This window comes from Lepidochelys kempii, chromosome 9 (genome assembly GCF_965140285.1).
Source record: "Lepidochelys kempii isolate rLepKem1 chromosome 9, rLepKem1.hap1, whole genome shotgun sequence".
Classification (NCBI taxonomy): domain Eukaryota; kingdom Metazoa; phylum Chordata; order Testudines; family Cheloniidae; genus Lepidochelys; species Lepidochelys kempii.
In genome coordinates, this window is record NC_136388.1 from 91,045,718 (window position 1) to 91,061,397 (window position 15,680).

Genomic DNA, 15,680 nt, shown 5'->3' on the forward strand with positions numbered 1-15,680 from the left:
TTTAATAAATGTAAAGTGATATTAAAATAACTTTGGTTTTCCTTCTCTGCCTCACTTTTTTTATCCATTAGAGGCCTGGAGAACAGAGCCCACAGTGAGCAGTTTAGTGCATTCTTCAGGCTACCCAAAGAAGAGACCCTGAAGGAAGTGCATGAATGCTTCTTATGGGTACCTTTCTACCACTTCAACACACTGGGAAAAATGTGCATTTCGGAGAACTACATCTGCTTTGCTAGCCAGGATGGCAGTCTCTGCAGCATAATCATTCCCCTAAGAGAGGTATTGCAAATTGCATATTTTTCAGAGCCAGTTACACTGAAAGTTTTATAATTTGTCTAGATTAAAGTAACTAGCAATTTACTTTTCTTTTAGTCAAGTTTCTCATTAGAAAATTGAATCTATTTTTATTCAATTTATATGATGTCATTTTTTCCTGGTGCCAGCTGTATTAAGCTAAATCCCACTGCGTGCAGAACTCCTTTCACTTTTCAGCTCAAAGAAAACCTTCAAGTCCCTCTCTTTTTTTATCCTCTGTTCTTTCTGGGTGAGCAGAGGAACTTTTAGTGTCTCAGCTTGCACAAGTCTCACAACTTGTACTTAAACTGGGAGTCTGTCTTCGTAGCCTGAGGCTTATGGTCAAAAGCAAAGAATTGGAGGGGCTAAATATTTTGGAGTGATTGGTTATGGATTCTGGAGTCTTTCGCCTGTAGGTCACCAGCTTAAATCACTGTGGACAGTGATTAATGAGTACCAACTGTTCAGAGGCTTATGTGAAATGAGTTTGATAGTGTCTGGTCCTTAGTGGACAAATGTCAGTTCACCATTACAATTGGCGTCCTTAACAGACAGACTAAGGATCATAAGGTAATAGAGACTGTGGGATTGTCTACACTGGCAGTTTACAGCGCTGCAACATTCTCGCTCAGGGGTGTGAACCACTCCCTCCCCCTCCTCCCCCCGCCCCCCAAGCGCAGCAAGTTTCAGCGCTGTAAAGCGCCAGTGTAGACAGTGCACCAGCACCGGGGGCCAAGCTCCCAGCACTCGTAGCTCTCGCCCAGCACTGCGCTGTGACCACACAAGACACGTTAAAGCGCTGGCACGGCAGTGCTTTAGCATTGCCGGTGTAGACTAGCCCTGTGTTACAGCCTAGCTTTGAAGGGTCTAGGACAGAGATGACGCATTTGTGGAGAAGTGCATGGGAAGATTACCCTATACCTTCCATGCGGCATGTATTCTGTGGACTGAGCTTATATCAGTCTCTTTAACATTGTCTGTCTCTGACTAGTCCCAGATATGTTCATGAAATAGATACACTGGAAATTACCAAGATATCGATTAATACTTTTGTATACTCTTCATGCATGCATGTGTGCTATACATGCATGCAGCTTACTAGACATGCTGGGACAGATCTTCATGTGGTGTGAATTGTCATAGCTACGTGAAGTCAATGGAGCTATATCAGTTTACTCCAGCTGAAAATCTGCTCTGCTGTGTGCTATTAGAGCATGCATTATTACCTAGGCAAATTTCTTCTTCACTTGAACTGAGTGTTTGAAAGTATTAAAAGCCATAATATAATAAAGGTCCAAATTAATTTCTCATGTAACTCAGTTGACTTCAGTGGGCATACAACAGGAATATATTTGGCACACGCTGCTTAGATATTGCAGTTCATGTGATTTTTCTGTTGGCAGTCTTGCAAACAGAGGCTTTTGCAAACTGTAATAACAAAGCATAACAGGTTGAATTAAAGGAGCTGACTTCTTAATTCCAAATGCTCTCTTAGGAGTTGTTAGGCCCTTGTAGAGTTGTTTCACGTCAGCTGGTTTTCATCCTTCACCTATGCTGGTCAGAAGGCAGCAGCAACAGTAGTCAGTCTAGCAGTTCACAGTCATGTTACTAATTTATTATTTCCTGAAAAGCACTATATTATTAAAATGTATTTACCACTATAAATCCTAACTATCCCATCATCGCAATTAAGATCAGCTTCAGCTGTCATTTCCTGTGACAGATGTGTCTAGGAGGGTATTCTCAGTGGAGTATCCTTCCCATGAATTCTGCTTCACGTGATTATTTGCAGGAGCCAGAGTCTGGCTTCTTTCGGAAAGCTGTGTAAGATGCACCCGTTTCAGCAGGCGCTTGAGGCCAGATTTTGGAAAGTGTTTAGCACCAATATGTTAATTTTTCTAAAAAAAAAATCTGTCCTATAATGAAGTTTGGGTTTTATGGGGATAACATGTCAGTCCATTGTCTTGTGCCAGAATAGCAACAGCCCATTTTGTGCAATGATAGTTTAAATTGTCTGTGTGGTTAATTCTGCTTATACAATGGTCCACTGCGCTCCATGCTGCTCACAGGTTTGTCTGTATGTGCATGCTGTCATGGTTACCAGGCTCATTGCACTGTTGTCCCTTTTTGGGGTCTCACTGAGTGCATCTCCACAGGCTGGAATTCCACAATTTGCCCACTCTTGAACCAGGACCTGGGTTATAGTCCCTTGGGTATCAACTATGACTCAGTAGGTCCAACTGGGAGGAGTTTCCCTTTGGGAGCCTCTGACAGCAGCTGATTAAAGTGACTCAAACAGTTTCTCCAAAACAAAGCATTGTTTATTCTTTCACCCAAAGATACAAAGCCCTTAGAGCCAAGGAATAAAACAAAAAGAGACCTACATGCATATTTTCTTACCTAAGCTTAACCTCTCTATCCATGAGTCCAGCTTTTTCCCCATCTCTATGTCAGGAGAAACACCCTGCCCGCTTGCAGCTGGCTTTTTCTGTCTCTGAGTGAGTCTTCCCAGCCTGTCAGCTTTTTCATTGACATACCCTGGGGAGCCTCCCTTCCTTTTCTGCAGCCTAGCCTCTATATAGGGGTTTAGTGTCTACTCTTTGATCTTAGGCTCAGCCTAGGAAAGGATGGTGCCAGCTAGGCAGCTTCTTCCCCAACTGATGTCCCAGCCATTGTTATCTTAGCTCCTTTGAAGCTGTACAACTAAGGCTGCCTTATTTGTGTCTTTGTTTTGTCTCTCCTGCTCTGTTTAACAACCTCTCTTTACAGCCTGCTTCAGTTCAACTCTATGCATTCAGGCAGGCAGCTATACAAAATTGAATGGTGAATCCACGTCACACTTAATATTCATAAGAATAATGCAGATAGCTTCCAGTATGTGTCACATGCACTCTCAATAGAATTTCTTTTTTGCAAGCCAAGCTGACAAAATTGGGTAGGAAGATGAGATTACTAATTCCTGTGTCCTTGCCTCTTCAGATCATAGCAGTGGAGAAGGCTGATCCAGCTAACAAAGGAATCAGCATTAGTACTAAAGGAAAAAGAGCTTTTCGTTTTACTGAGGTTAAGGATTTTGAACACCTGGTAGCAAAGCTCAGGATCAGAAGTGGTACAACTTCAAGTCCTCATCACACTGCAAGTACGGAGGTAACAGCACAGCTAACTCTAATACTGAAATCTGAAAAGGTGGATCTCATTTGCATAAATTGGGCCCAAATCCAGTTGAAGTGTTTCTTTGGGACTCTCACTGCTTCAGCTGGCAGGAATTCTGGGAGATTCTGAGAAAGGGCACTGCATAGCAATGGGGCAGTCTGATGTTGAGCAAGACTTCATTCCGTGCCTCATCTACTGTACAGTTTGTGCTGAATGCATAACAAAGGGGAAGTTATAAGCACATGTCAGAGCTTATCAGCCCATAGCAAAAGAGTGACTTACCCTATCATTCAAACTCGTGTAGTGCTTCAAGGAAGTAATGCTTGGCACACATCAGGACTGAACAAAAATGTGAGCTGGGTGCTTCTCTGGACACACAGACTGTTCACACATACTAATAAATGTGCTTTTCATGGTGACTTTGCATTCATAGGGGAAGAGGAAAGAGAGAATTTTTCCTCCTGGGAAGGTTTTCTGGTTTGAGATCAAGTTTGGGATTGGTGAGCAATAAATAAATAAACCTGATAGACTTCCTGTTTCTGAGTCCAACAGGACTGAGCTGTGTTAGATGTAGTTAAAAAACAGAAATCCCATCACAGGGAATTTGAGGTATTCCTTCCCAAACCTATCATAGCTGCTTTTTCAGAAGACCAAATGGAACAGTAAGGATGGTACTGTGTTTAGGGGATTAGCCTGTGACTCGAGAGACCCACATTTAATTTTCTCTTCTACCACTTGCGCAAATCACTTAGTCTCTCTGTCTCAGTTCCTTATCTGTAAAATGGGGATAATAGCACTTCCCTATTTCCTGGGGTAGATGTGAGGATAAATACATTAAAGATTATGAGGTGCTCAGATACTACGGTGAGAGGGACCATAGAAATACTTAAGATCCATTTCCTTCAATGCAAACAGTCAGACTTTTTGGTTAAAAAATAAAAAAGCCCTTCATAATCTCTCCCGTGAGAAACCAAAAAACACCACCTGGTGTAAAATCAAGTGTGAAGTCAGTGGAGCTGCGTAAACTTAACCAGGTGGCTCATAATGTTTACAGGATGATTGTGAGGCTGTTATTAGATGTGGACAGATCTGTGCAAATAGTGTTGTGTATGAGGCTTTTCAGTTTCAGAATGTATCCCTCAGAACAGATATGTGGAACTTGCAATTTTTAATAGTGCTTCTGCATACTTTCCCTCTAGGGTTCTGCATTTAGGGCTTTGCTCTCATTGAAATTGATGGGACTTCTGTCTTTTGACTTTTAGTAAGCTAACTCCTAAAACCCCTTCATCGGTAATCATCTGCTTTGTCTGACGCCAAATACAGAACATGGTCTGCTAGGCTTTAACCTTGCCGTACCCTAGTTTTGGGGTGACATGACTTTCCGACAGGACAGTCCTACCTTGGCTTAACTGAATGTGTGTTGGAGAGGAGTACAAATGAAAAATGCTGGGTAATTCTGCTTGCTCTATCACTGACCATATAAAGTCTCAAATGTAGTCCCTGGCAAAGCTTTATACTTTTACCAATTAGAGACAACACATTTACTCTTCTGAGTCCTCCTATCGACGAGCATGCATATGTGAGCACGGCAATCAGGATTTGGTACTTCAGCTGTTCAGGAGATTATGTACCATTTTTCATTTCCAACACACACTTTTGGACAGTAAGGATGGTTTCCTTCCCTTTCCAGAGGGGCATGCTGCCAGATACTCCCCTGGATACAGGAACATGAGCCAGAGTTGAGCAGATAGTTGCTGTTATCCCAGTGGTTGCCTATAACTTTAGTTCTAAACCTAATATTCTGACAGTATAGCAGCTGGGTGGAGTTAAGAACTTTCCTCACAGTTCAGGTGGGCCTCCATGTCTGATGCAGTCAGCTCTAGTAGTTTATAACATTGATAGTAGAGGAGCAGAGTCGGTTGGAATAACCTGTGAAATAGTATCTGTGAGCTTATGCAGGGTGTACGGTGGTTTAGCACAGAAAAACCGTGCGTCATGGAAGGCTCATCCTCAAGGTTCCATTCTTGAGGGTTAGAAGCTGGGGTGAACAACAAGGGGGAAAAAATGGTTTAACCTGAACAGAAATGCTCCCTAGCTAGGAGTGCAGCACAGTTCTGTGATGTTTGGGTGCTGAGCTATGCCTTCTCAAAAGCATTCATCTTTGGAGTGGCCACACACGCCCAGTTACATGCCTTTGTCTACATTACTTGACTAATAATCAGTTTGTCTATTTTCCTCCTTAGCTGTGCTTTTAGGGTGGAAAAAGATAATTGGCTCCGTATGCATGCGGAAGGGAACATGTCGAACGGCAAAGCTGCTGAACTCAGTACATTTTGGCATTTTACTTTGTTTTGCTTATAGATTTTGAAGTAAAATATTTCTCACCCACTAAGCTCCAAACCTTGCTTCTGAAATCCTGTTAGTAGTATCCTGTGGTAGGAGAGCACACAGTTCATTTAACTGCCAGTACAATACTTGACAGTTTCTGTCCATGGCCCTGATCCAGCTCCCATTTAAATCAATTGGAGTCTTTCTTTTCATTTCAGTGGAGTTGGATCAGGCCCTCATCTTTTTTGCAGCTATCGTTTTCGTTAATATATGAATAAATATCTTGCTGTGGCAATAAAGAAATGTGTTGTTGTTTTTTTTTTCCAAGTGCTGCCGCTTAAATGTAAATAGGAAGCTCTACAGATCATGGACCACTTCAGATCTTATTTGCTCTGTAAGATTCCAGGCAGATTTGTTAATGCTGTTTAAAGTTTAAATAATAACAACAGTGCATCTGAAGACTATTGTAATTTTGAAAGGTGCATAACAAGTGGTGCTTGCGGATGAAACGTCAACTGTTATCAGTGCAGTTTCTTGCAGGACTTTTTAAGCACCTCTGACAGCTGTTAATGCATTCTGCAGGTTGCCACTACTTCTAACTCTGACAATCTGGCGGATTATTATGAAGGACCGTTAATGGCAGGTCAGAAAGGCAGCAGCACGACTGTTAGCACAGAAGCTCTAATGACCGTATTCCACCCTCAGGATGCTGATAATCTTGACTCTAAAATGGTAAGAAGGAAAACAACTTTCCACAGCTTTCTGAATCCAATGAAAAAGGATTCAAGTAAAATTGAAACGTATTCGAGAGAAAGCAGCTGATTTCTTTTACGGCTTTGGCAATTTTCTCTTCTCTGCCTACTCTGTATTTTACTCTACATTTCCACAGGGGCCTTATGCATTGCTGTATTCAATTTTCTGATCATCTTGTTTAATAATGATATGCTTTATCTTCCCACAGCAAAATTCTTTCTGCTCCTCCACCTCCTCAGGGAAGAACTGCCTGTTTGTTTTGTGACAGTGAGCAAGTACTTAATTTCACATTCATTTGAACTGTCAAGACTTAAAACCACTAGAAATGGTTTGAGAACAAGCAAAATTGTGATCCAACATCAGCTTCATTTGCTTACCTCCTTTTTCAGTCTCCTGACTTCTTGGTCACAACATTATGATTTGAAGAAAAAGTTTCTCATAGCCCAGAGCTTATCATTTTGTTAAAGGTGAAACAAAGTGGGTTTGTGGGAAATCCACTCACCCTTTTTTGTTAACTTCTTTATAAAGTATGAAGAAGGCCTGAAAGGTTTTATTTTTAAAAAATTATTTTGCTTTTCACATAAGAAATCCAGTTCTTGGAAACAGTGGAGCTCTATGGATGGCTTGAGAACCAGCGGATTACAACATTGCAGGAGATGAGGCCAAAACTTTAACAATTGAGAGGGGAATGGGTTTTTAGTCACTGTTTAAAACCGTTTTTTGTATTTTCACCTATAAAACCATAATGTCTAATAAAGGGAGAAAGGATAACTTTGTTAAAGATGCAACATCCCTGCTTCCTCAATTAGGGCTGCTTGAGAGCCCACTGAACCCAATGGAAGTTCTTCCATTGGGTTCAGTGACTATTGGATCAGGCCTTTACTCGGGGAGAGACCTCACAAATCAGGGAAGACCATACATGGCATTTCTGATATTTAAAAGAAAAAAACTTTTTGTCTGGGGGATATAGAGAACCTAAACTCTTCAGTTGCCGTTTCTTTTCCCTTTTGCAGATCACTTTTAAGTGCTTTAAAAGGATAAATTCTCAGTGCTGCTTATACAAAATGCAGCGGCATTGCAACCACTTTCCCCAGACCATGGAAAGAGCTGATGTACTGGGTTACCTATTCATTAATCACTCTGCCCCTAAGTTTGCAGTGTTCATAACTGAGTTCATTTGTAGTGTGCAAGTCTCGTGCTTTTCAAAGGGCCATATCCAGCACTCCTTACTTACCCCATCACTTCAGTTCTGCCTGAGTAAGGAACTGAAACTGCCAACTCCTTCTCATGCAAATAGTCTTTACTCATGTGGTACTGAGGTTCAACTGGATTTCAGTAGAAATATATCCTTGTGTTTTGACAGAAAGTAGCCAATGTACGAAATTGTTCTCCAGTTGCGTGGCAGATAAATATTTGATCCAGTCTGTACTTTATATGGAGCTAAAAATTTTCAGCCATCAGTTCAGCTACTCAAACTAGCCCAGACTTCCACCTGCTTTATATTTTCTTGTTATCAATTCATCTTTAGTACTGTTTATTTGTAACTGTTATTGAAAACAGTTCAGTACTGAAAAACACTTATTATAAATAAATAAACCTGAGGACAGGAAAGATCAAGAAACCACAGTATGATAAAGACATTGGTGCCTGAGTTGTACCTCTGGCATGCTTTCCAGCTCCCATTCCCAACACTGTTCCAGATCTGTCAAACTAGGATAACACAACAAAAGGTGATAAATGGGAAAATCAGAACAACCTGTTTTGCCTGCCAGGTTTGTAGGACGTATTGTTTTATCTATGTAAGAGCTAAATATGATTATTATTATGGTAAGTAAGGAACAGTTTGTGGTACGTTGAAAGCAAATGATTTAAGCAAATAGGCCATGATTTAGTGATGTAAGTAAGCAAGTGGCTACTCCTGCAGGAATTCTATGCCTAAAAAGTCTGCGCACAATATTTTAAAATTCTGCGTATTTGATTTGTCAAAATAACACAATATAATCACTCCCGTTTCAATTATTTGGGTAATTTATTTTAAATGAATATGTCAACAATGCAAACAAAAAAAAAAAGATTCCCCAAGGAGTAGAGAGTTAAAGAAACCCCTGTGATAACCCAGTTCCAGTTAGGGGATACTGGAGAGTGCTGTGTGGGTCCCCCAAAGCCCAAACACCTGCACCCCTCTTTCCCCAACGCCCAGCCATGGTGCACCCCCGGTCCAGACACCTGTACCTTCCTCCGCCCAGAGCCGTTACCTCCCTCCAGCTTCTTTACTGTCCCTCCAGGGGACACAGCAGAGCCCTGCCCTTCCTCACCCTTGCCAGAGCTGGGTCTCCTCGGCCCTCTCCCATCTCTGGACAGATGAGGATCAAGCCGAGCAGCCAGAGTATGCAGAGCCTCCATCCTTGCCAGGCTGGGTGATTCTCTCACTGTGTGCTGGAGAGCCAGACTCTTCAGAGTATAGCAGCCACCTACTGGTGGCTGGCAGCTCTAGCCCCAGTTCTGCAAGAGAAACATGAAATTCTGCGGAGAACATTAATTCTGTGCAAATTCTGCATTGTGCAGTGGCGCAGAATTCCCCAAGAGTAAAGTGTCTAACTTCAACCACATGAGTAGCCTCACTGACTTCAGTGGGACTACTAACATGCTTAAAGCACTTTGCCGCATCAGAGCCTCAGTATACCTTCCACAATTTGTTCAAACCTTTTAACTAGGTTCATTACACAAAGAAAAGATTAAGACTGGAGGCAACTAATGCCTTGTGATCAATCTGAATCCTACTTCTGCTTCCTCATTCCTTTCTTCCTTCCCATTTTTCTTGTTCCGATTCCTTGTTATTTTCTCATTCTCTCATCTGACTTCCTGTTTTCCTCATCCTTTCCTTACCTCAAGATAAATCTCATTCCACTGAATTGCTCCCCTGAGAAGAATTTCTTATTTTTCAGTGAGATCTAATAAAAAAATAGAGTGTGAGGTGTTCTAAAATTAGCCCAAGTTACAATGACTTTTTACGTAGAGAGACATGCTTGAGAAATGGAAAACTGCAGTAGAATTCCAGAGGGAGCTATACTGAGCATCTAACTTTTTAAACACAGAGATCACTGCCTTGTGTTTAAATATTAAATTCTCTCATCACCCCTATGGGCTGATGTGAAAACATACTGGTGGTAGACGATACTCTTCCTGCAGGCTTCTTCATAGCAGAGTCTAGCGAATGCTGACATTTCCCCCCCCCTAGCAAACTTTCCTGGCCCTCTATTCAGTCTTTTTTACTGTCTGTCTCTTCACACAGTGCAGACTTTCCCAGGGGCAAATCTTTCCTGGGGCAGTTTGCTGTCAGAGGACCCTCAAAGGGCTTTAGCGCAATCATTCAAGTAAGTGTTGGAAATGAAACGAAGATAAAGTTAACAAATTACAGAAGCTTTGTATTCTACTAGTAGCTTAGTTACTTAAGTGGTTTATTCTCCGTTGTGGGTTTGGTTATATTTTTTTTCTACTGAAAATGCTTGTTCTTCTTTGTTAAAATCCAGCATGTTTGATCATCATTAGAGAATACTATATGTTAGCAGCAGTCTCATGTACAAAGTCTTCTGGCTGCAGGATGGCAATCCTTGAATTAAGATGGAAGGTACAGACTTACTCTCATTGTAATAAATGGGAGTGTGACACTGATTTCAATAGGAGCAACACCATAATTAGATAATTCTTTTGAAACTTAAATTTTCAATATTGCAAGGTACAGTGCCACACCCAATAGGAGTTTAAAGCCACTCAGCACCACTGAGAGCGTCCACCAGTGTCATTAGTGTGGGATGGTCCAAAATTAATTGAGCTGAGCTAAATTTCTCCAGTTTGTCTTGCTTTGTTCATGACATCATAGAGTTGTAGCCAAGGCCAGCCTTAAAATTTGCAAAGTCTAATCTGCCAGAGAGTTGTTGGAGAGAGGGTCCCATCTCTGTCATTGCCAAGAAAGAAGTTGGGCAATGCTGAGAATTTTGAGTTTGCTAGGTCCCACAAGAGCATGAGTGGGGACCCAAGTTGTTGGCTGCACTGCTGGCGCTTAAGGGCTTGATCTTGCTCTCATCTGAGTCAATGAAAAGCTTCCCTTTGATTTGAATGGTGAAGGATCAAGCACCAAGCAGGTTGTTGGTATAGCAATGTCAAATGGGAAGATGTGGGCCAATGATCACATAGTCACAGTGTCTGTACTGGGTATGGCCTTTAAAAGGGACATTCTATCTTCCTATGTTATTACATTGCAAGTATGAGAAAATGTTGCAGGAGGTATCCTAATGAGGTAAATAGGTCACCCACTACATCAAGCTGTGACTGCCCAGCCGGGGGGTGTGTTACATACCCTTGTAAAGATTTTTATTTACAAAAATGCTAGAAAGAACTATTTATTTCTAAAAGGATTATTTTAAAATGAGAAACACCTTTGATATAATTTATCATGTTTCTTAATTAGCCCTGCTATTTAATCCTTTGGATTCTGATCCTCTGCTACACATTTCTGTTGTTCTTGTCCATCAGTTTCTGTTGAAATCAACAAAGTCTTACCCTTAGGACATTCCTGACACATGAAGCAAAACAGATGGTGCTTTCTACCAAAATCTACCTGAAACATTCAACAGCAGCCAGTGCATAGTTACTTTATAACCATAGCCTTTAAGATTCTGCTTGTTCTTAGCTGTTCTATTCTGACAGCTTTGACTTAGCCGCTTCCATCAGGACAGAAAATGAATAGACTATAGGAGAGCTTGCTTTATTTTGTAAAAATATCCAAACAGCTGATTTAATGGGCTAAAATTAATTTTAAAAGGGGCTAAGGAAGTACACAGTAGGTTAACAAACTAGATTTGTGCCTCTGGAGACCAAGTACAGAATCTCACAGGTTTGTTGGTCTCATTCTAGTCCCTTGTGAACATCACAACACCACCACCACAATTTAGTCCATTCTGAAGTCCAGCATTGGAATGGCAGTGGTGGCCTACGTGTTGTGTTGACAATGCTTTTTGGAGCGTTTGGAGAACTTTGTGGGCAGGCTTTCACAGCACCTGTCTGCATTGTCATACACACTGGTTAGCTGTGTTGTTCCCTTGCACTGTTAATCCTTTCTGGAACTGTACCACTTCCTGTACATTTGAGAATTATGTGGACTTTATTTATACAGTGTTAAAGATGAAGAAACAGGCGGGGCTATCTGCATGTTGATTTTATAAACTTTTTGCAATATCAGACAATATAGACCAAAGATTTTAAGGGGGTGAAAAAGTCTACATAAAGTTACTCTGTATTCAGTAGGTCAGATTCTGTTTCCATTTACACTAGTGTAAATCCAGAGTAACACCACTGATATCAGTTCTGTCACTCCCAATTCATATCAGTAATACTGAGAGCAAAATTTAACCTTATACTTCTTAATGTATGAGCAGACTTTTTCATTATGCTTAATGGGCGTTTGTTTTTGTTTTGATAGTTGAAAGAAAAAATGAAAGAGCAGTCCTGGAATATCCTCTTTGTAGAGTGTGGACGTGGCGTTAGCATGTTTCGGACAAAGAAGACTCGAGATCTAGTTTTAAGAGGGATCCCAGAGACCTTACGAGGAGAGCTCTGGCTGCTCTTCTCAGGTATTGAATAGTAATTAGCATGAATTAATTTTACGGAGTTGTACTACAGAAATATTCTAGTCAGTGATCAAACAGACTGCTTCAGAAAGTGCTGTTCTCTGCCAGAAATAGATAAGGATCTTGCTTTTATGCAGGGAATTTAAACCAAACCAAATCTGTAGTCTTTACAGTTGGAAATCAGAGCTGCAGACTCGAACTGCTTTTAAAATTGTCCTAAAAATGTTTGTTTCCTTGGTGATAAGGTACATGCTATATCCTTAAAGTTCAAGGGGACAGTTAAGTTGGAAAAGCCTCTCTGTGTATGTATGTACTGCAACTGGGAGCCTGGGTGGACAGATTCTCGCTAGCAGGGCTCGAGATAGCATACTAAAAACAGCAGTGTGGACATTCTGGCTTGGTCTGGAGCTTGGGTTCTGGTGCCTATCGGGTAGGGTGGGTTTGAGAGCCTGAGCTTCTGCCCAAGCTGAAATGTCCACATTACTATTTTTAGTGCACTAGCTTGAGTTTTGCTAGCATGAGTCTGTCTACCCGGGCTGGGACACTCGCTCCCAGATACAGTGTAGATGTACCTTTTAAGACTGTGTCCTCACATAGCAGGAAAAACATATTTGCTAAACCGGTTTTAAATCTTTTGTCAGGGATGGCAGCTTTACAAACCAATAAAGTTTCTGTAGCAGAGAATTTTCCCCATCTTTGCAACTGTTTTCTAGACTAGGCCCCTTGAACCAAAGTACAGAGCTTACAGACATCATGTGCTTCACTTGCAGTGTTTATAAAGATGCACGTGATCTCTTGTGAAAGTTACAAAGGTACTTTTATGGCCTTCATCCCTGTGGTGTAATACCTGTATTAGAATGCCTCACAAACACTAATTAACTTATCCCAGCAGCACACTTACAGAATAGGGAAGTATTATAATCTGTGTTATACAGATGGGGAACTGAAGCCTGGAGCGATTAAGTCACTGATTTTGAGAGGCCCTGAGCTCCTGCAGCTCCCATTGACTTCAGTGCATGAGACAGTCACCCAAATCACTTGCTCAAAGTTGCATAAGAAGTCTGTGGCAGAGCCAGGAATTGAGTACAGATCTGTCTGACCTTCCATCCAGTGCCTTGACACAAGACTATTTACCCCAATATCAGAGGTGATTTTGCAACTCTTCTAGAGATTCAGTTTATGACTACAAATTACTTGTAAAATTATCTAGCATGTTTTAGCTCATGCTGAGTAGTTGTGAATGCAAGAGATTTATAGTTGCTAACTGACAGGTTTCAGAGTAGCAGCCGTGTTAGTTTGTATTTGCAAAAAGAAAAGGAGTACTTTTGGCACTGTAGAGACTAACAAATTTATTTGAGCATAAGCTTTCGTGAGCTACAGCTCACTTCATTGGATGAATGCATCGGATGAAGTGAGCTGTAGCTCACGAAAGCTTATGCTCAAATAAATTTGTTAGTCTCTAAGGTGCCAAAAGTACTCCTTTTCTTTATAGTTGCTAACTGTTGTTGAAGTATCTAGCTGTACATTTATTCTTCACTCATCAGTTTTGTATCTGAGCACCTATGGTATGTGATGGCGTGAAAATTTTAGAATGATCCAAATGTGAAGTACTTTTTGAAAATGTGTGTCTCATAAATGGCTTGGCCAGTCCACTACCAACTTTGCAGGGGAAGAAAAATATTGACTCTATCAGAAAACATTTGTAAAATTACAGATGGAATGGGGACTTTTTTGTGGAAATCAAGAAAGAGGTCAGGGTCAAAATCTGATATATAATAGAAATAACCTACAACCTTAACTACCTTGAGCCTAGTTTTCTACTTTGCTACTCCTGTAAAGCCAGTGTAACCCTATTGATTTCAAAAGTGTTACTCTGATATAATACTGGAGTAATGGCCTGGGGAATTGGCCCCCAAGCCTCCATCATAAGCCATAAACTTCAGTAAATACTAAAAGCTATTATACATATTGCAAAGAATAATTTAGATATTCCACTATTTCTGTCTTCTAATGCTGTGCAATAAAACATATTGGCAGGTGCCGTTAATGACATGGCTACAAACCCCGGTTATTACACTGAACTGGTGGAAAAGTCCCTAGGAACATGCACTTTGGCTACTGATGAAATTGAACGAGATTTGCGTCGCTCCCTGCCTGAGCATCCAGCCTTTCAGAGCGACACTGGTATTTCTGCACTCAGGAGAGTTCTTACAGCCTATGCGTACAGGAATCCCAAGATTGGATACTGTCAGGTAGAATGCTCTTGAGATCATGTGTATGGGTCTTCTAAACATCCATAACACTAATATATGGAACCAGTATAGTGATGCCACACCTCATAAACTCGTCACATAAATCCCTGGGGATTTCTTGCTTCAGTGGTTTACTTGTGGTATAAATTTCAAAACATTATACAACACTGACTTTTATATAGGGTTTGTCACCAAGTTCTGCCCGTGCCTATGACATTATTTTATCTGCTGTAAATCTTGGATTTATGCTAGGCTGACATTATAAATCTACCTTAGATAGCTTAAATGGTATACTAGGCATTTTAACTGTGGTGCAGCAGAAGTCTGGTTCAGGATATAGTTGCAGCTCACCCCAACTGAGCTTTAAAATGATGCAATGTAAACTGTGCTTTACAAATATATATAATTATAACATGCAGCAAACCTGAAATGCACTGCATGCTCTCACAGTCTTTCCTTGCCAACACCTCTTGCCTTGATTGAATGTTGTAGGCAATGAATATTTTGACATCCGTGCTGCTACTTTACGCTAAAGAAGAAGAAGCTTTCTGGCTATTGGTTGCTGTGTGTGAAAGAATGTTACCAGATTATTTCAATCGTCGAATCATTGGTAATATCTTTCTGTCGTCTATCAGTTTTTTAAAAATAAATGTATCAATCACATCTTGAAACAGAAGTGAAGAACTAGCTAAAGTTTGGATGGGGGAAAAAAATGATGGATTTAGTTCACTGTTGTAGTTTAGAAAGAAGAGTTGAAAATAAAGAGGAATGTTCCTGTTTGTGCAGGAATTAATGTAGCTTTTTATTCCTGGGCTATTGCTGTAGAGAGAAACTATTCAGGAAATACTGTAACTTGTACCATATTACCGTTATCCTGGATTTGTATATTAAAGGCACACTATTAACTTGAAAAGCTAGTCAGTTTTAATAAAAAACATTTAATTAAAAATATTTCCAGGTCCTATACTGTTCCCTGATTCTGCTGGCCAAAGTTTCGTGGGTGGTTTCTGTTGGTTTTTTTTTTTTTTTAGGGTTTTCTCTCTCTTGTTGCAAACAAGGGACACTGACTACACGGGAGGAGCAATGGAGCTGACTATGTACTATCAAAAGCAATAACATACTACGTAGTGTGCAGTCATGCTAGATACCCACATGTTGTCTTGATGGCTCCTAACATACTCGGGTCATGCAGGTGTTTGGTATAGCCACTCACCCAGACCTGTTCATGTTATTCCTTATGTCATGCCATGGCAACAGCTTGACCTATTTTATA

General features: G+C 40.8%; 1 protein-coding gene across 3 annotated transcripts in view; it reads left to right on the forward strand.

The window, feature by feature from the left end:
• TBC1D8B (TBC1 domain family member 8B) overlaps nucleotides 1–15,680 on the forward strand; it is a 67,552-nt gene that overhangs the window by 26,737 nt on the left and 25,135 nt on the right. For all 3 annotated transcript variants that reach the window (XR_012160613.2, XM_073358340.2, XM_073358341.2), the window contains exons 6-11: nucleotides 72–279; nucleotides 3,274–3,441; nucleotides 6,358–6,507; nucleotides 12,008–12,158; nucleotides 14,193–14,407; nucleotides 14,900–15,017. Coding sequence is in view for 2 of the 3 variants with exons in the window: in XM_073358340.2 (XP_073214441.1) it covers nucleotides 72–279; nucleotides 3,274–3,441; nucleotides 6,358–6,507; nucleotides 12,008–12,158; nucleotides 14,193–14,407; nucleotides 14,900–15,017 (1,010 nt within the window). In the remaining variant the exon portion in view is untranslated. The remainder of the gene's footprint in view (nucleotides 1–71; nucleotides 280–3,273; nucleotides 3,442–6,357; nucleotides 6,508–12,007; nucleotides 12,159–14,192; nucleotides 14,408–14,899; nucleotides 15,018–15,680) is intronic.